This window comes from Lacerta agilis, chromosome 1 (assembly GCF_009819535.1).
Source record: "Lacerta agilis isolate rLacAgi1 chromosome 1, rLacAgi1.pri, whole genome shotgun sequence".
Classification (NCBI taxonomy): Eukaryota; Metazoa; Chordata; class Lepidosauria; order Squamata; family Lacertidae; genus Lacerta; species Lacerta agilis.
The window spans coordinates 29,596,045-29,616,427 of NC_046312.1; the positions used below are offsets into that span (position 1 = coordinate 29,596,045).

General features: G+C 40.8%; 1 protein-coding gene across 1 annotated transcript; it reads left to right on the forward strand.

Moving 5' to 3' along the window:
* The first annotated feature begins 820 nt into the window (after positions 1-820).
* Positions 821-14,429, forward strand: AREL1 (apoptosis resistant E3 ubiquitin protein ligase 1). The gene is made up of 19 exons (XM_033142665.1): positions 821-1,066; positions 2,016-2,075; positions 2,509-2,735; positions 3,472-3,709; positions 4,065-4,234; positions 4,311-4,491; positions 4,667-4,914; positions 5,277-5,354; positions 5,770-5,911; positions 6,636-6,757; positions 9,225-9,300; positions 9,823-9,932; positions 10,439-10,618; positions 10,750-10,875; positions 11,017-11,146; positions 11,292-11,350; positions 12,039-12,128; positions 12,835-13,010; positions 13,219-14,429. Exons 2-19 carry the CDS (start codon positions 2,060-2,062, stop codon positions 13,319-13,321), a joined length of 2,472 nt encoding a protein of 823 aa, XP_032998556.1. The 5' UTR covers positions 821-1,066; positions 2,016-2,059; the 3' UTR covers positions 13,322-14,429.
* Positions 14,430-20,383: the final 5,954 nt, after the last annotated feature.

Here is a 20,383-nt window from a genome sequence, read left to right on the forward strand (position 1 = left end):
TGAAGGTGTTGGATACAATTTCCTATCTCAATAATTTGGAAATGTGTAACAAACAAGACTACTTAAACTACAGACCTCTTGGAGTTGGGGAAAATAGCCAATACTTAACCATGTAAGATTAGAGTAGTAGTTGCTTGATAGTTTAAATGTTTTGCAGGCATTGGTAGTGGTGTATTTTCTGCTTTCCCATTTATAGGTGTGTTTTTTTAAATTCCCCTTTATAGTTCCCACTAAAGAATAATTGGATGACAGTCAGCGTTTTGGACAAAACCTAGCATGGCATTTCTAAAAACAATTATTTTTGAGACCCTCTTTTTGTTTCATTCTGAGTAAGAAGACACACTGTTGTCAATGCTAATGGATATCATTGCTGCTGAGTTGGTCCTCCCCTCCCCTGCACTTTGTTGCTGCTGCTGCTTTGCTTTCCAGTGTTGCCACACAGGACTAACACAATCTAATTTTGTGAATGGTGTGCATACAACACATCTGACCTCTTCCTTTGTCCCCTCTCCAATCCATTATATGTTCAGCTGCATTCTTGTGAAACATTATGGTACATGTACATTTTATATATATAAAAGACATTTCTACATGTACATCATCTTGGGCAAAGCTGCTCTAAGTTTCAGAACATAAAATCTGGTAAATATATAAACAAGTTCTAGTGCTGTTGAAGTTATATGATGTGGTCTATTTGCTGATGTCATGCTTGGATTTTGGCTCAGTCAGTTTAAGAACTGAAGTGGTGCTATTGAACTGTTGTCCATATTTTTTAAAAAATATACATGTATTGATTATGTATTTGTCTTTCACTTCAGGTGATCTCCTAGCAAGTTTTTTGAGGGCTGCATAGTGGGACAATGCGGAGTGCCACTACTTGGGATAGTTGCCCAATTGCCGTGTTTGACTCCCGAGCTGTGAACCTGTATTGCAAGTTCCAGGATTATTTGTCTCAATGATGACATTCCCTTCTGCTGCTTTTTTCCTGGTTTCTGCATGCTGAACTAAGTTCCTGATGAATGGACACTCCCCTATTGTCTTTCAGGGCATGGGAGCTGGTGTAAAGGTATGCCCCCTCTCCCTGGCCAATCAGTGGAAAATGGTGGTGAACCTAGCTGTGTGGGCTGTGAACTGCAGCTTAGTAGAACTGCCGGTCAGAAAGGAATAAAGCTCAGTATAGACTTTCAGCATAGTTTATATGCTACTTCTGTTAGCTGACAATACTATAAAACATGTTGCTCTAGATGACTGCAGTCTTTTTAAGACTGGACTATTGGGAACAAATTGCTAATGAAAGAATTATGCATTTACAATAACTCTAGTGTGTAGCACAATATGGCCTAGGAGTTGATGTGCCATAAAATTCAATATGCCAACCTACCTGGTACCCTTTCTCCAGGGCTGAGGTGGGTGACAACTGAGGAGACAACCTTTCTGGTGGTGCGTGGTGATGACCCATTTATGGAATACTTGTCTCAGGTTAAGACCTCTTTATTTGCCCAAAGCTTCTTAATAAAACATGATTCACTGCTAAGTACAGTTGTACTTATGGTACTATTTGCTGGGTTTTCTGTTGTTGCTGATTCTGCTTCTATGCATTTATTCATTCTGTCTGCTGCTCTGGTATTTCATTTTTATTGTTTAAATTATTCTAAAGTTAATATTGTGAGCTGCTTTGGAAACTTGTTCAGATTTAAAAGTAGGCTATGACTCTGTGTAAGAAACAGACTTATCTATGTTTGTTTTTTAACCTTCACTGGATAATTTTAGTGATCTTCAATTTCTGATACTCAAAATAACCTGATATATAGTGGTGCTTCTAATTGGTTTGTATTACCTCGCTTTGTAATTCTGTGCTGCAGAACAGTTATACATTAGTTTTATTTGTTTTTCTTTAAATGGAGGGCAGGTTTGAGAAATAAGGAAGTATGGTGCATTTTCTTAGGGACCAAACACTATATTGCGAGATTTGCAGTGAAAGGGATATTGAACTAAATCAGCTTTCTGTATTCCAGATGCAGCTGTGATCCTCGGCTGTGTCTCTCATTGAAGGGACCTGATGTTTTACGTTATTGGTAAGCAGATAAAGTATTTTTACAAAATCCAGAAGAAGCCTGTAACTTCTTTTAATTCATTCATGTGGACTTCATTGTCTGTTTTGCTAATACTGTGTTTAACTTACATGCCATTTTCTCCTAGCCTTATCATTGGTCCCGAATCTTCCTCAGTTTCTTTCCTTAGCTTTTGGTGACAGCAGTCTTTGAGGCAGACATTTTAGTGCCTGTAGTAGAACATTAAAATGATACTTCCATGCCATGGGGGTAAAATATAATAAACTATGTGCAGTTTACAGTTTGTTGCCTCAGAATCAACTGTTAATGGTAGAGCTAGCCCTTCTGAGATCTCCAGGGTTAATTGTTGTAAACTCTCAACTAGAGCCTCCATGGTGATTGATTTTCAGTGCCTTCTTGGATTAATAACTACAGTGTATTTTTTTCCTTTCTATAGGTGGGATCACAGTATCTGTGGTAGCTTTCTTTTTCACCATTAAGTTCCTCTTTGAGCTTGCCGCACGTGTAGTCAGCTTCCTCCAGCATGAGGACCGGGAGCGCAGAGGAGAGCGGACAATTTATGACTACGTGCGAGGCAACTACTTGGACCCCCGCTCTTGCAAAGTCTTCTGGGACTGGAAGGACCCCTATGAGGTGGGCCACAGCATGGCCTTCCGAGTACATGTAAGTGAATATTTTCTATTTCCATGAAAACCTGAGGAGTGGATCTAAATTTTATTTCAAGACAAACCTCTTTAGAGATTATGGTACTGTTCCTTGGAGGTTTTGTGCCAGTTTTGTTACTTCGGCTGAACAGCTTAATGCTGGTGGTTATCAACAGCACAGACTAGGCAGTATATTGAGGATCTCTCCTACATTTTTGCTTTTGCAGTGAGTTTGGGTGAGCTTCTGACTGCTAAGTTTAGACAGGTCAAACCTGGTATCGCTCTTTCCTTCTGGGTTTGTTTTTGTTGAATTTGCTTTGAATGCATATTTAAAATTTGGTGGGCACATATCTTGAAGCATGATTGGGCATGATTTATTTTTTTTTGCAAATGGTGCTAGCATTTATATCAGGGATGTTGTAAGCGCAGAGGGAATAAGCTATCAGTGATCACTAGTCATGTTGGCTGGTATAATACCTCTAGGATCAAAGGCAGCAAATCTGAATACCAGTTGCTGGGAACAACAAGAGAAGGCTATTGTGCTCATGTCCTACCTGTAGGCTTTCCACAGGCATCTGGTTGGCCACTCTGGGAAACAGGATGCCAGTTTAGATAAGCCTCTGGTCTGTTCCAGAAGGGCTCTTCTTATGTTCTTCAATAATTACAGTTCCGTTCATCACCCTAATATTGGGCACTAATTGTGATATGGCATGTTAAGATGCTGTTTTGCATTTACTTTTTAAATCCCCATGCAGTTATTCTATAAGAATGGCCAGCCCTTCCCTGCTCTTCGTCCTGTGGGCCTGCGAGTTCACATCTGCCATGTGGAGCTAGCAATGGATATTCCTGTGACCCAGGAAGTACTTCAGGAGCCCAGTTCCAATGTGGTGAAGGTGGCATTTACTGTGCGGAAGGCTGGGCGCTATGAAATCAGCATAAAACTTGGAGGCTTGAATGTGGCATATAGCCCTTACTACAAAGTATTTCAGCCAGGTAAGGCCTTTTAGGGCCAATAACAAACCAAGGCATAGAAAGGAAAGCATGTCTTTGTAATACGCTCCTTGTAATATTAGAAGAAGAAGAAGTTTGGATTTGATACCCCGCTTTATCACTACCCAAAGGAGTCTCAAAGTGGCTAACATTCTCCTTTCCCTTCCTCCCCCACAACAAACACTCTGTGAGGTGAGTGGGGCTGAGAGACTTCAAAGAAGTGTGATTAACCCAAGGTCACCCAGCAGCTGCATGTGGAGGAGTGGAGGCGTGAACCCGGTTCACCAGATTACGAGTCTACCACTCTTAACCACTACACCACGTGTGAATCTAAGCTGGGTGTTGTTCCTTATTTCAGGAATGGTGGTTCCTTCGAAAACCAAAATTGTTTGCCATTTCTCCACTTTGGTGCTGACATGTGGGCAGCCTCACACTCTGCAGATAGTTCCTAGAGATGAGTATAATAATCCTACCAGTAACTCGGTATCACTGATAGATGAGCACAACTACAGCCTCTCAATCCATGAGGTGAGTCCATCTCTGCTCTATCTTCTCTAAGACTGGAATACACTGATATAGTCTAACTTATATTCATTTTGTCTAGCTTGGTCCCCAAGAAGAAGAACCGTCTGATGTTTTGTTTGAAAAGTCTGTGGTGTCTAATCGACAGACTTATCAAGTTTTTCTGAGACTCACCCTACTCCGTAGGGGATGTTTCCGTGCCTGCATCTCCTACCAAAGCCAGCCTATTAGCAATGGAGAGTTCGATATAATTGTTTTAAATGGTAAGTTTAGAAAAATACATTATTTTTACTTCCATGTTAACTCTTTCCCATGGTGCTGTTGCCAGCCATTGAAAGTTAATATGTATTTCATTTATTGCATTTGTATCTTGCCTGTCGTCCAGCAGTATCAGTCTGACATTTTAGCCTCATAACAAGTGAGGTTTGTATCTTACAGAGAATGAAAAGAGTATCGTGGAGCGAAATGTTTCTACCTCAGGGGTCAGTATCTATTTTGAGGCCTACCTTTACAATGCTAGTAGCTATGCCAATACCCAGTGGCAACTTCCACCCCTGCATTGGGGTTCCTCTCAGCGCCGACCTTCCACTGCTACAGAAGATGAGGATGAAGACTCTCCTTCTGACAGCCAGACCCCTGAGAAAGTGAAGAAGCCAAAAAAAGTGTATTGCTATGTTTCACCCAAGGTAAGAATAGCTTGTCTATTCCCTAGTTGCACATGATTTATTACTATTATGTGTGGCTGTGTTATCATTCGGCTTCCAGGAACCATTTCCCTATGGTTGTTGGCCATTATTACTGTTGTGAGGGACTGTGTATTGTGCTATGAAACAGCTGGTGTACTTTTCCAAGAATATATTGGAGACGAAATTGTTCAGGACTTCTTGGATTATTGCTCTGCTAACCAGAGAGCTGACCTGTGGCTACATTTTATGGTGGCTGCTGGGTTGTTAGAAAAAAACGGAGTTGACCATTGTTCAAGTTCTTTCAGATTGGTTCCTTTTTTTAACATGTGACTCTCCATTGTTTTTGTTCTTTTACTTCAAAGCAATTCTCAGTAAAGGAGTTCTACTTGAAGATCATTCCTTGGCGCCTGTTTACCTTCAGAGTATGTCCTGGCACCAAGGTATGTTGGTAAAATTCCCCAGTGAATAATTGGATTTGTTTTGTGAAAGGTATATTCCATTTGTCAGCCTAATCACATAAGATTGAAAACTTTTACTGTTAGGTTTTTAGATTTGCTTGGGAGTCTGCTGTGGTTTTCTATAGTGCATCCTGCAATATAGCTTTCAGGTTCTTTTTTTCTTGTAATTTCCCTTCCTCCCCTAATGAAGCATGTACTGAGGCTCATTCTACAGGAATTGCAATTTATAAAACCTTCATCTCAGCTGTAGGCTTCCAGCAGCTTTGCTATTAACTGGTTCTGAGCAGATAGAGGGACAAGGAAATGTGCCCAGAGGGTAACCTTGCCACATCTGATCAATGTGCTGTGCTTTCTGGTAAATGATTCCCCACCCTTTCCTGCATTTCTTTGCTGCTAGTTTTCTTACCACGGGCCTGACCCTGTGCACAAACTGCTGACGTTAGTGGTGGATGATGGGATTCAGCCTCCTGTAGAGCTGAGCTGCAAGGAGAGGAACATCTTGGCGGCAACTTTCATTCGCTCGCTGCATAAAAATATAGGTAAAAAGAGTCTGGGGCATAAAATTCTGTTGCATGGTACTGTATCTAATGCATCACAGCTTGCTTAACACATACTACAGAGGACAGCTGCCATTCTATGGCGTAGACTGCAAGCATTTTCATAATGGATTGCATCCTTTTTATGTTGTGGTGTACTGCTTAGCTCAGTGTTTGTTTATAAATGTTGAGTAGTTCAGCTTGATTTAGGATATTGTAATTATTATAGACCAATCACACACGTTTCCCCTGTTTTGATAAATTTTAGTCCGTTGCTCTCTTCCTGATATCTCTTTAGAAGAGTTCACATAACTATGTATGTGTTGAGGTTATCCATTCTCTCCCTCCCCCTCCTATTCTTTAAATATATTTGTTTAAAAGCACTATTTAACTTCTCCAGCTTGGTCCCAGAATAGGGAGGTTTAAACCCTGAGCCCATGTGTATGTGATATAGCCAGAGTGTGTGCACAAATACAGATATGAGGAAATACTAGAGACAAGGAAATGTTAATGAGTGCAATGTTTATGTTCTGTCTCCACAAAATAGTCTTTACAAGTTTTTAAAACTATGATATGTATCCCTTTGTTTTCTCAAATCCTTTGTACTGAATCTATTTACTCCTCTTGGGATGATAATCTGTCATATTTTATGACATTTCTGAAACAGATATGACCTTGTAAGGTGTTTTGAAGGAAACAAATATGACAATGGGCTTGTTGGTTTCAGGAGGCTCAGAGACCTTTCAGGACAAAGTAAACTTCTTCCAGAGGGAGTTGCGCCAGGTGCACATGAAGAGGCCCCATTCAAAAGTTACTCTAAAAGTCAGCCGCCACAACCTTCTGGACTCGGTGAGTGCGTCTGTGATATAGAAAGCTTGGAGTGTAGCATATTTTTAGAGAAGTTCTGTAGATCATTTCCTTCCTGTTCCATGTTGTCTCACCTTGAGCTACAGAATGGACTAGAGTGATATGAATTCAGGGTGATAGTTTATTCACACATATTCTGATTTTACATCTTCCTCTAAAATATTTAATTGCCTATGACCAGAGAGGTCTGTGTTAAACCAACTATTAGTCATTTTTAATGTGGCAAAGCCTCAATGAGAAGCGAGGCAGCCCATGGCAGGAAGCGCACAAACCATCAGCTCCTGACAGAACCATCAACAGCCTGAGAGAGATGCTTGGGCAGCTGCTCCCCCATCTCTGCTGGAGCTGCTAAAGACCTGCATGCTGTGAGGGAACCCAGGCCAGGGAGCATGCGTACCATCAACTCCTAGTTTGCTGAATGACACTTGCCCTTCTACATTTTATATACTGTATTAGTTTTAGTGTTTTAAAATTGTAAACCAGCTTGGGTGCCTTGGCAGAAAGGTGGTACATAAATCCAAGGAATACATAAATAATAAGTTCGGGGAAGGGGGAGGAGGACGTGAATCCTAGTCTCCTTGTTATGCGAGCTCTTACAACATAATTAGTTTTAGTGCGGCAGACGGATAAAATAAAGGGAATTAAACTTCCAAGGGTGGGGGGAAACTAAAACATTTTAAGTAGAAGATGAAGATTATTGTGAGTGTAAACCAGAGGATGTGCTCTCACTGGTAAGCAGCAAATGGCTTTAAATTATTTGACTGTCTACTATATCAGAGCCAAGAGTTGCCATAGGTTTTTTTTTTTTTTTTTTTTTTTAGTTTTCTGGTTTTGCTGTGGCTATAAATGGAACAGAGATTCTATGGCTTGACATTTCTAGTCGTTTTAAATATTTTGTTCAAAGCAAGCTTAGTCTTGAGGGGAGCAGTGCATTAAAATGAGAGTATGTGTCATGAGGGCAAGTCATGAAACACACTTATTTGTGAGCACTTAGGAAATGAGGACGAGAGCTCTTCAAAGATTTATAATTGAAAAAACCCAGCACTTTCAGTCCCTGTAGCTCAGTAGTGTGGATCCTTTTCATGTCAAGAGCCACATTCCTCAGTGGGGAGTATTATTTATAACTCTTATATTGTGCTTTATAGATCCAATAATCTCTTACATTCACTGGTGGTATAAGCCAAACCTTATTAGTATTTAAACATTCAATACAAAAGTTATCAAAATTTCTAAATAATGTCTGAACAGACAAGTACAAAAGTCAATACTTACAATTTACATGTTACATCTCATCTTAGCTACAACATTTAATCTTCTTCAGAATATTCTCCCTCAGGGTTTTGGTATATTTACATACTTTCACTGGTGATATAAACCAAACCTAATTAATATTTAAACATTCATTGTATGAATAATCAAGGATTTCTACATCATTTCTGAAAAAATTAATACAAGGATCAATACTTACACTTCATATGCTAAGTTCTTTCTTGGCTTAAGCATTTATTCATTATTTAGAAATTTTGATAACTTTTGTATTGAATGTTTAAATACTAATAAGGTTTGGCTTATACCACCAGTGAATGTATGAAAATACAGTAAACCCTGAGAAAGAATTTACTGAAGAAGCCCGAAACTGTCCATGGGCGAAACAGGGGACAAACGCCGGCACCCTGTCTAACATTTGTGCGTAACTTCTTCAATATTTCATCTGATCAGACTTACCTTTGTCAATATCCACAGGAGCCTGGCTAAAGGAACTTTAAAGACTGAAAGTTTCCTGTTGCATTAACTTGAATGAGTTTTCTGTTTGTGGCTTCTGTATTAGATTTTTCACATTGTTCTCTCTATTCTTGGATTACTAATATAGGATTTGGAACGTGGAATGGTTTGGTAGATTTCTGTGCGCCGTTTATGTGCTGCTTACTGTATACTGGTCTACTACAAGTACTGGCAGCATAGGTTTATTTTTTCAGATAAAGCAAATAAAGGGTATATAAGCTACAATTAAGAGGGATATAGATCCATTAGTGATTTTGACTGCAAACAAGACAAAATATTTATACAGCATGAATGCGTATGCTCATTTTTGTATGTGATAGATATGCATAAACACACATTAGAAATAAAAACAGAATGCAAAATGACGCATTAAACTGAGATGCAAAAATGCTACTGAGAAGAATCTTGGAGTTGCGTCTCGAGTACCACAGAAGTTACCCTACAGAAGCAATGGTAAGTGGTATTTTAAGCCAACTCTAGAAGATAAGCTCTGGAGGGGGATGAGTATTAAATAATACTACTATACTCCACTGAAGAGCAGTATCTACAGATGAGAGAAGGCAGTAGAAACAAGTATTGGAGAATTGCCAGTTCCTGAAAATGAGATCTCGTGTTAGCCTCTTGGTTGCAAACATCAGTTTATACTGCATTTTCCTTATATTCCTAGTCACTGAGGGCAACAAGGAATTTTTCTGTTTCTGACTGGAGCAAAAACTTTGAAGTGATTTTCCAGGATGAAGAAGGTGAGTTAACCTGTAATTGCATTATTGCTGCCAGAAAAAAGAGAGTTTGGTTTTCTACTACTAGCAACCATTTTTTTCTGAAGTTTCCATAATATCTCATAAGCATCTATAGATTTATTCCCCAACCACCTTCACACTGGCTATATAGTAAAGCTAAGTGAAAATGCTATTACGTTCTGTTTGCAGGCTGCCCATGGCCACTGTAAGAACAGGATACTGAGCTAGATGGGTCTTTGGCCTGATCAGGTTTTGTGAATCCCAATCTAGTTAATTTACATTACATCCTTTTATTATCTTGTCTGAATATAAGGTGCCTGGTGTGCTAGAAAGAACTAATGGGGGAAAAAAAGTATATGGGTGTTACATTTATCCCACTTTGTGTAGAGAATCATGTTGCATATAATAGTATACAGTAGTATGGGACTCCCTCTAAAGTGAAGAGTTTTTTCTTGACAGGTGTGTTTTAGAAGGCATAGGATTACCTCAAGATCTAACTGGTCTCTGATTTGTTCTGTCTTGTAGCCTTGGACTGGGGAGGTCCTCGCAGAGAGTGGTTTGAATTGATCTGTAAAGCTTTATTTGACACTACCAATCAACTTTTTACCCGCTTCAGTGACAACAACCAAGCTCTGGTTGGTATTTTCCCGTCATTCATTGGTGGAAACAGGAAGCATTGCAGCTGTTCATGCTTTCTGTTGAGAATTCACATTCTTTTTCAGGCTTTTTCTAGTTTGTCCTGTAAGCAGAAAGAGAATTGGTTTGCCTCTTTCATGGGGGTACTAAAAGGCAAACTTAAATAGGAAGATGAATTGTCATGAGTAGTACAGATAAATTCTATGGCAGGTATGAGAATTGCAATCTGTAATTTGATTTCCTAAATCATATTTTCTAAAATATAGAAAGTAACACTGTTTTTTTGCAAACTATATATGGTATGCTTGTGTACCAGCATGCCTGTTTCAGTGCTGTTGAGAATACACTCAGAAAAGCAAACTTTTAAGGATGTGAAGATCTTTGACCACAGAGTACAACAAGAAGAGTATGTGGGTCTTTTTCAGGTGTTAAATCTAATTCTAAATGAGAGCTTATTCTAAGCTGTAGTAATTGTTGCAGTAACTGTGAGCTGCCTTGTTTGTAGGTACATCCCAACCCCAACCGGTCACCTTTTCTGCGGCTGAAAGTGTATGAATTCGCAGGGCGCTTGGTTGGAAAGTGCCTCTATGAGTCATCTTTGGGAGGGGCTTACAAGCAGCTGGTGAGAGCTCGTTTCACCCGGTCTTTTTTGGCTCAAATCATAGGATTGCGGATGCATTATAAGGTAACATTGCCCGTGGGTTTTGTTCTGCTTTCGAGTATAAAAGCAGAGACCAAGCACAATTCTATAGCACAAACTAAATTTATTTTCTATCCTTCTTCTCTATCTCCTTCCTATTCTGTTTTTCCTCTTAGTATTTTGAGACAGATGACCCAGAGTTCTATAAATCTAAAGTTTGTTTCATCCTGAATAATGATGTGAGTGAGATGGAGCTAGTCTTTGCTGAGGAAAAATACAGCAGATCAGGACAACTTGAGAAGGTAAGAACCATTGGTTAGGATGGTGCATTTTGAAATCCTTTTATCTCAAAAGGAGGAGAAAGATGTGAAGGATTCATCATTGTGTGGATTTATAAAGTAGATGGGACTCCACTCATAAATTCTCTCATGCCTTGTTTTCAGGAGGTTGAGCTGGTAACAGGTGGTGCTCAAATGCCAGTTACAAATGAGAATAAAATTTTCTACCTGAATCTGCTTGCACAGTACAGACTGGCGAATCAGGTTAGAGAGGAAGTGGAACACTTCTTGAAAGGTAATGTGGTGTATGGTGTGCACTTTTTTTAAATTAATGTTCAAACTTAATATAACTTACATTAAACAAGGCACAACAGATTGTGCTTTGTTGATGCCCTTGCCTGGTTGGCATGGTTTTTATCTATTCTGCTCTCATCTTCTAGGTCTCAATGAACTGGTCCCTGAAAACCTCCTTGCTATTTTTGATGAAAATGAACTTGAGGTAAACTAAGATATTTGCTGTCTTTGATACTGTTACACCTTCCTCAGATGAATGTGAGATAGCTGGGGGTAAGGAAGAGCGGGGAACCCCCATTTACAAGCATTCCCTGTATGGATATAGTAACATACATAATTTTAACCATACCAATTTTTATGATGCTTTCCATATAAACTAGATAAACTTTTACCCAGCACAAAATATATGTTCACTCAAAACTTAGTTTCTACTGGTCTGTTAGGCAATTTCAAGTGCCTTTCCAACCCAGCTGAATCTCTGTTCTTCCCTTCCTTTGCCTTGTAATAATAAAGCAACAATTGCTTGATTCTGTGACCCCAGCACTAAAAAGTCTTCTATCCAACCCTGCAGCTTAAACAACACTCTGGTGCTCTAGTTCAGATTACTATTCCCTACAGTATATGCCACGCCCGAGATATAATGTCATCAGACTTCTTTTTTCCCAGAACTTTGCATACTGTAATAGTTAACAAGGGTAATTTGGACACATGTTTAAGTTACCAAGTCCCCAATGCTGCATTAGAGCAGAAAGTTTTAAAACCTAGAAGGAGTGATAGCTCTAGCTTTTAATTCTGAGCATCAAAGATACAAAGCTGACTATGTTAATTGAATGGTACCTAGTTTAAAGGGAAAACCACAACTGTACTCTGACTGAAACTTTATTTTCTTCCAGTTGCTGATGTGTGGTACTGGAGACATCAGTGTCTGTGATTTCAAAGCACATGCTGTAGTAGTGGGAGGTTCTTGGCACTTCCGAGAGAAGGTAGGAAAGATTAATTGCATGCTCTACCAGACTGGATTGGTTGTACTTTGTGTAGGTCATGACTGAGACAGTGATTATGTATGTGTTCATGAGGAAATAATACTTTGTTTTCCTTTGGTTGGCTTTTAGCACCTCATGAAAGCTCTTTATACGTGCATCTTTTACGCTTTCTCAGTTAAGGGCAGTGCTGCCTTTGGGCCAGACCTTTAAGTCAGTGTTTTTCAACCTTTTTTGGGCAAGGGCACACTTGTTTTGTGAAAAAAATCACGAGGCACACCACCATTAGAAAATGTTAAAAAATTTAACTCTGTGCCTATATTGACTATATATAAAGTAATTCTCTTGAATAGGAATCAAATAAACACAATTTTTCCCACGGCACACCAGGCAACATCTCGCGGCACACTAGTGTGCCACGGAACAGTGCTTGAAAAACACTGCTTTAAGTTACTTAGCAACAGCAGACATTTGTGCACTCCTGTAATTTTATTACATAGCATTTTTGCTGTTGTTGTAAAAAGGTCCCAAAGAAACATCAAAAGTAGCAGTGGAGCTTAAAGTAAAATATTGCTTTGGGAGGTATGATTATGGTAGCATACATTAATTCATTTTCTGGCCTGTGCTCACAACTGGGTGGTTTGCAAGAAATTTAGTAGGTCCCCCCCCCACTGTCCTTGCTTCCCCTACCTCTTGCTGTGTCTTCCAGGTTATGCGGTGGTTTTGGACAGTGGTCTCCAGTTTCACACAAGAGGAACTGGCCAGGCTGTTGCAATTCACCACTGGTTCTTCTCAGCTGCCTCCTGGAGGATTTGCTGCACTTTGCCCATCTTTCCAGATCATTGCAGCTCCGACGCACAGTACACTGCCAACAGCCCATACTTGGTGAGTACCTGTCACTGAGTCTTTCTGTCACCTGCAGCAAGCTTTATATGGATCATGAGCAGCCTTCCATTGATCTTGCCCATGCTGTATTTTGAGATAATTTTTAATGCCATATAACTGCTCAAGTGGGTTACTCTTGCCTATCAAATGCTGAAAGCATTATGTGTACATGTCTCATGCTATGTACTAGTTTTGTTTTTTCTTTCAGTTTTAACCAGCTGTGCCTCCCCACTTACGATTCCTATGAAGAGGTGCACAAGATGCTGCAGCTGGCCATCAGCGAGGGCTGTGAGGGTTTTGGCATGCTCTGACTCCCACAGGAGGAGTCCATCTCGCTTCCTTAATTCTTCAGGGCATTGCCCAGCCCCACTTCACTACTCCAGTCTCATGCCCAACCTAAGGGCAATGGAGAACGGAGCAGAGGCACCACGCAAACAGAAATGTCAATCTGCAATGCCACATGGAGGCCTCCCCATGTCTGAAGTACATTATTGGGAGCACATATTGCCCCTTCCCCTTTCCAGTATGGTACATGAGATGGAGTGGAGTTCTTCTCTCGGGGTGACATGGTACTTGCATTTCACAGGATGTTACTTGTCTGGTTTTCTGAAGGAAGAAAGCTCATAAGCAAGATTTCCAATTTGGTAGAGGAGGAGATCTGTAACTTACAATATTCCAGTTGCTTTGGGGATGAATGGACCACTATGGAGCTCTAAATCCCCAGATTATGGGAAGCCTTAATACTTTTCCATGCCTTTGCCCAAGTTTTCACACAGGTTAATCTCCTTTCCACTTTGATGTTACTGGAAGGCATAAAATCCACCCCCACCTTGCTTTTTAATTTTCGTAGCCACTTTCCCCTGGATGCTGTCAGCACTTGTTCTTGCAGAAGAGGGAAGGCAGCATTTATGTCACTGGATCACTAGTGCTGATACTGACAGTGACCTCGTTCTACCTCTACCAAGAGCTGGCAACAGGATATTATTTCTGCGGTGGCAGCAGCTTCTGTTGCCTTTGCCACGGAACTGGAAGAAACTTGTTTCTCCTCCCATCCCTATTTCTGACCATGGTCATGAACTTTGGCAGGAACTCGTTTTCCCTACCATCCAACTAATTTCCCTTCCTCAGAGGATAGATGGATGTATCTATCTGAGGTCTGATGCATATGCTAGCACTGACCTTTTGAGGTACTTAGAATGCAGTGGTGGTAGGCCAAGAGGCAGCTATGATTGTATGCATCAAACATACATTTGTATGCAGGTAGAGTGAGGTGATCAGTATTGGATTGGGTCCAGTAGCTCATTCTCTCTCCTATTCTACACAGACAGGCGTCTACCTCTCCCACATGACAGCCAGAGTCTTCTCTAGCATGCTTCTGGCAGAGAATTGTTAAATAAGGTATTGCTACCTGTCCCCCCCCCCCCCAAATAACCTGCTTTTTGTGTTCTGAGCATTCCATGACATTTAGAGTGGGGGGTGGTTAAACTGTGGGTGCTTATCCAGGCAAAAATGAAGTGGGTCTGCAAGGCAACACATTGCACTACCCACTCTTCAGACTACATGAGGAAGCTAATATGAGTTGTCTTGTACAACTGATCTCTTAATTCTGAACATGTCCTTTCCACTGCTCCCATTTCCTTGGCAATGAAGGAGTGGGAATTCAGGGATCCCTGCTGGCAGCCTAGCCATTTTTTCTTTTTGTCAGCAAAGCCAAAATGTGATTGGATTGTGAACTGAATATTTTGTTGGCACCTGAAGTGCATTTCTCCTGGTCAGGAGAGAGATGTTGGTGGCTGTTACTAAATGGGAGGAGCCTACAATATGACTGCTTGGATTGAGGGATTCTCCCCACCCCCGCCCCGCCCCAAGACTAGACTCTTAATTGGATGTCTCATAAGAACAAACTTAGGGAAAATACAATTTATAGTTGTGCCAGCATTTTTAGTCCAATCATTCTGCCATAGATTGGGCTATATCCTTCTTCAGATGACACATTTTGCTATTATTATTTTTAGATAGATGTACCCCCCAACATAAACTGAATCATTTGCAGATCAGAGGGGGAAAGACAATTTGCAAACTTGCTTAAGTAGAAGTTCAAGCCATTTTTTTTTGCCAAAAATGTTAGAACTCTGAGTATTGGGACAACTCAGGAATCCCTTCCTTTTGGGGCATTTTAAGAGACCACCACTGTATTTTCCTTCATGGCAGGCATATTTCCCCTCCTTTAAGCAGTTGCTCTTTTAAAAAGCATGTACATGCCATCTTATTGCACTAAGGGCGGCTTCTGTAATCAGTGCAGTTAGGGCTCCTGAATGCCTTTTGATGCTACCCAATCCTCTCCCCAGGGACCAAAAGGAGGTTATGCTGTGCAGCTCAGCCAGTTGATGGTTGTAGGGTGCTGCTTGGTGCTGTTCCAGTCCTTTGTCTTGTTCCCTGGTCTATTGGAGGCTTTTCCAGCCGTGGCTCGAGGTTGGTTCTGCTACATCTTCCTCAGGAATCCCCTCCTTTCTTCTTAGAGCTCATCTGTTTTTATACTGAGGACTGAGTGGCTGGATATTCAGCAGACATCCTCTGCTTGAAACCACTCACCTAATAAAATGTATTTGGCACTTCTTGCCTCTTTGCAGATGCGAAGGATTTTCTTTTTACACAAGCACAGTCAGAGCAGTGGTGGATGCTGCTGGTTCTTAGCTAATAATGCACTTGTGTGTTTTCTCCTACTCTTGGCCCCATCATCAGGTCCATTCTTCCCAACGCTTTATAATTTCAATGCACAGGCTCTGGTTTTCCTAAATCTTCCTTGTTCTTTCCTAACCTTGTGTGTTGCCCTGATTCCCGTGCAAATACATGGTACGGGCTTTGCTCTAGCCATCTATACTGTGTGTATGCGTGTCTTCTGAGGAGGTTTGTTCCTTTTCATTGGCCCTAATTTGTTCCATCTAATGTTAAGTGCATTGGTTTCTAGGATAGCGGTTATGCTCATGGTACAGTCTCAAGTAGATCTCTTTCACCTGGAGCTGCTGTGGATACCAGAGGACTTGGCCTGCATCTGAGAATTTATCTTGCATGTTTTAGAAACCAAGACCTATTACTTTAGTTTGGCCAAGGCCTGTTTCCAGATAGCCAGCTCCAAAAGGAATTAAGCAAGATTATGTAATCCTCTAATAGATTATTCTGTAAATAGTTTGTACAATAAATAAAATATTTAAAATTTGGTGTTCTTGTCATATATAATGAAAATTGCTCTTGTATTGTTTTCCATGCAAGGCTGCTCTGAATAGTTTCCATCCCATTTCTTAAGACAATTTTATTCCTGACATTTTGGCACCAACTCTGTTGTAGTGCAAACGATGGTTTCAAATTACTCACAAGGTTTCAAAATGAATGTAATGCAACAGTGGTGCTTACATGTTTGAAGCCCACTCCCAAAATAATTTTGCTGAGCCACTTGCCAGAACTTGGGTAGGATTGAAGTGAAAAGCTGGCTTCACAAAATAAATTGGGATTATCCTAGCAATTGCCTGGACAGCCTTTTACATGCTGCTATTGGACATGTACAGTCATACCTCGTGTTGCGTTCGCTGCAGATAGCGAATGGCATGGGTTACGAATGCGCCGAACCCGGAAGTAACGGAACGGATTACTTCCGGGTTTGGCATGTCGCGCATGCGCAGATGCGCGCAGTGACATCATGCACAGATGCACCGAATTGCGACCCACTTGTGCGCAGAAGCGGTGATGTCGGTTCCAGACTGCTCCGGATGTGAACGGGGCTCCGGAACAGATCCCATTCGCATCTAGCAGTACCACTGTATTTCAAACTAAAAAGGAGTGATTTTTGTGATCCTGACTCCACAGATCACTTCCATCTATGCCTTGGACAATGCTATTAACATAACATTTAAAAAAAATACTTTAGATGCTTGTGTTTGATGAAATGACCACGTATTATTAAAATAAGAGAATATAGAAACACTCTTTTTAAAACAACTCTCGTACATTCCAGTCAATGACTACTAAAATAAAATCCAATAACCCAAGTGCACAAGAAATACATAATTGTGTAGCAGACAAACGTGAGCCAGAGTGAACCTTTGGAAAAGCTTTCTCCAAACAACAAACTTTAATCAAATGGTAAAGGAGAAGAGAAATACATGAGGTTCTCTGGTTGGGGATTTCCAAATAGATAAGGCAGCTAGGGAGAAAGCCCTGGTCCCCACTAATTTCACCTCTGAGGGAGCGAATGTCTCCCAGTCTGAGAATGGGAAGAATATATGAGAAGGTACTTATGCAGGTACACGACTCAAGTCATTTTGAGATTTATAGGTAATAAGTACCTAAAAACTACCTGGGTAGATTAATATGCTATACTTTATAGCAGGGATGAAGAACCTGTAGGCCTCCAGATGTATGCAGCTCCCATCTGCCAGCCAGCATTGCCTGTAGTGGATGATGGGAGTTGTAGTCCAGCAACATAGGGAGGGCCATAAGTAGTCTGCTCCTATGTATCTATAGTATTTGTTTCTCTGCAGCCTTAATGTGGATTTAGAGGAAGAAGGGGGATTATAATTTTGTGAAATGGTGCTTCATTTTTCCTGAACATCTGCAGAGAAGATTAAATACCTATTTGTGGCTTTGGTTTTCATTCTGTAAGGCATTTTGTTTCCAGCAATCATCATCATCTCCTTTTGCACATACTGATCAAGAAGTTGGTTAGGGAAAAGCAGACCACCTGATTTCCCAGAGGACTTTTTGGATTTAAAGGACACAAGCTCATTGCTGCTTCTTGGCCACTAGAGGGAGGCCTACACTTGAAACATAACTACTGCCAGTATCTCCATACTCATGATCATACATCTGAAATGTACATCCTTAAGATGGCTTTACACAACATAATTTATTTTTAAATTTCTATCCTGTTCTTTCCCACAAAGGAGCCCAGGATGTCAAAACTACAAAACAGCAGGATGATACTTAAAACACCCATCTTAAAACAGTTGCATATCTTCACAGTTACAAGTTTCAAAATTGGGAGGAACAGTATACTTCAGCCACCAATTGCCTGGGGGAACAGGGATGTTTTCAAATTTCTCTTTAATGTTGTTAATGATGGGCAGGTGCACCTCACCAGGATGGACATATCATAAATGGGGAACCATTATTTTTTTTAAAAAGTCACAGGTCAGCGCCAACTGGGCAGCACCCACAATGGAACCTCCCCTGCTGATTGTAGGGTGCAAGATAATTGGGGGTAGGCTCTTTAAGAACTTAGGTCTCAAGCTGTTATGGGCTTTGCATGCTTGTACTAACGCCTTCAGTTGGACCTGGCAGCTCTATAAGAAGGTTCTTGCATCCAGGGCAAATCAAGAAGAATGGGGGTGGATTTTTCCCTCAGGTTTCATTTCACATTTATAGATGATAATAGGGATTTTGATCTACTTTGTGAATCTGGAAACAGGTGGTGTTTATTTTTGTTATAATCCAGAGTGAAAGGCTGTGGCCATCCATGCTTTTCCAGGCTCTTGGTGTATAGCCTATTACTACTACAACCCAGACTTCGGGTGGTTTTCAAGCATTTTTGACACTTAACTGTTTTAAGTGATTTAAGAGTGCTTCTAATGGATTCCAAGACTTGTCTCGTTCAGTTGCAATGCAAAAACATGGTATAGCATTGCAGGAACAAGCCTGCCTATGCATGGCCCCAAGAAGACAGAAGTTTATGCTTCCATTTTTATCTAATCTGAGCTTACTGTTATGTCTGAACCTGGACAAGCTGTGGTCAGCCTTAACTGGTTTATTGAAGCAAGCCAACTTCAAAGTGTAGTGGAGCTGGCTTGTTTTAATAAACTGTAGTTAAGTGTAATCAAAGTTAACAGTGATCAACTGGGCACTTTAACAATACAGAAAGCTAGCTGGTTTAAATTTGCCATGGCTGCAATGTTTATATGGCTAGCAAAAAAATATAAATCAACTTTGCAATTCCATAGTAAATAGAAACTAGTAAGAATTCATTTTTAAACAATATAACAGGAGGCAATCAACTACAGGGCACTTCCAGACAATTGGCTTCTAGTGCTACTGAATCATTGTTCTTTCAGTGCTCAGAATTGCAGTTGACTTTCTAACCTAGTGCTGTGTGAACATTGTATGTTTTCTCCACACCAGTGGGCAAGACAGCTCTGTGGATAGAGCCATTTGAAACTTGGAGTTTTAGAAAGAAACAAAATCATAGACTCATAAATTGTAGAGTTGGCAGGGGTCTCAAGGATCATCTACTACAACCCCCTGCAGTGCAGGAATATGCAGGTGGCCCATATGGGGATTGAACCCGTGACCTTTGCATGCTCTAATCAACTGAGCTAGAAGTAGGGGAATATTTGACAATTTACTCAGGACCGGGCCTGATTTTATTCAGCTTTATTAAGGTTGCATTCAGATCTAGGGCTTATTGCATTTGTCTTATTGGTTGTAATGCTAGTGCTTCTGTCCTGATTACGAACATTCCTTTTATACGGCAGTACCTGTTGCAATAAAAAACCCTCTGGCTTTTTGATAGATACACTAGCATGTCATGCTAAATTTTTAACACCTGGGATACTCGCCAAATTTCATAAAGTGTGCGGCACTGGTGTGATCATGAAAACCACAGGAAAATTACAACACCAAACTTCTGTGACTTTCCAAGATAATGTAGCTGCAAATGGTTTTTTTCCCCTGCAAAAAAATAACATGGAAATGAGTGCTAAATGTTTGTCCTATTCCACTAAATTTCCAGAAGTGACATTTGCATTGTGTTAAAGATTACATAAACCTGAAAACCAGAATAAAGTGCTGTCTTGTGCAGAATCTTGTTTTTCTGGGCCAAAGTGCTTCCCTTCCACCAAAACAAAATGTGGTTAGTGTACTTAGTGCAGGGGTCGACAAGGCTTACCAGGCATGGGCCAGATCACTCCCGCAGAGATCCTCCAGCGTGATGTCGGAAATCATGTCTGCGCATGTCCATGGTGCCAGAAATCGCTTCTGCACATGCCCAGATGCTGAAAATCGTGCCTGTGCAGAAGCGATTTCTGGCGTCTGGGCATGCGCAGAAGCGATTTATGGAGCCATAGAAGAGAGTCCCAGCACCGTGACGGTTTAGCGCAGCCCGCGGGGACTCACTGAGTGGGCGGCTCGGTTCGGGGGCGGCTTGTGGGCCGGTTAAATGGCCTCCATGGGCCGCTTCCGGCCCATAGGCCTTAAGTTGCCGACCCCTGACTTAGTGCCTCTTCCTACATGTTTTTATACATGCAGGTCCCGTTCTATGAACACAGTGTGCTCCCTGGAAATTTTTCATTTGGCAAGCTCTTACATAATGAATTAATTTTTGTTTG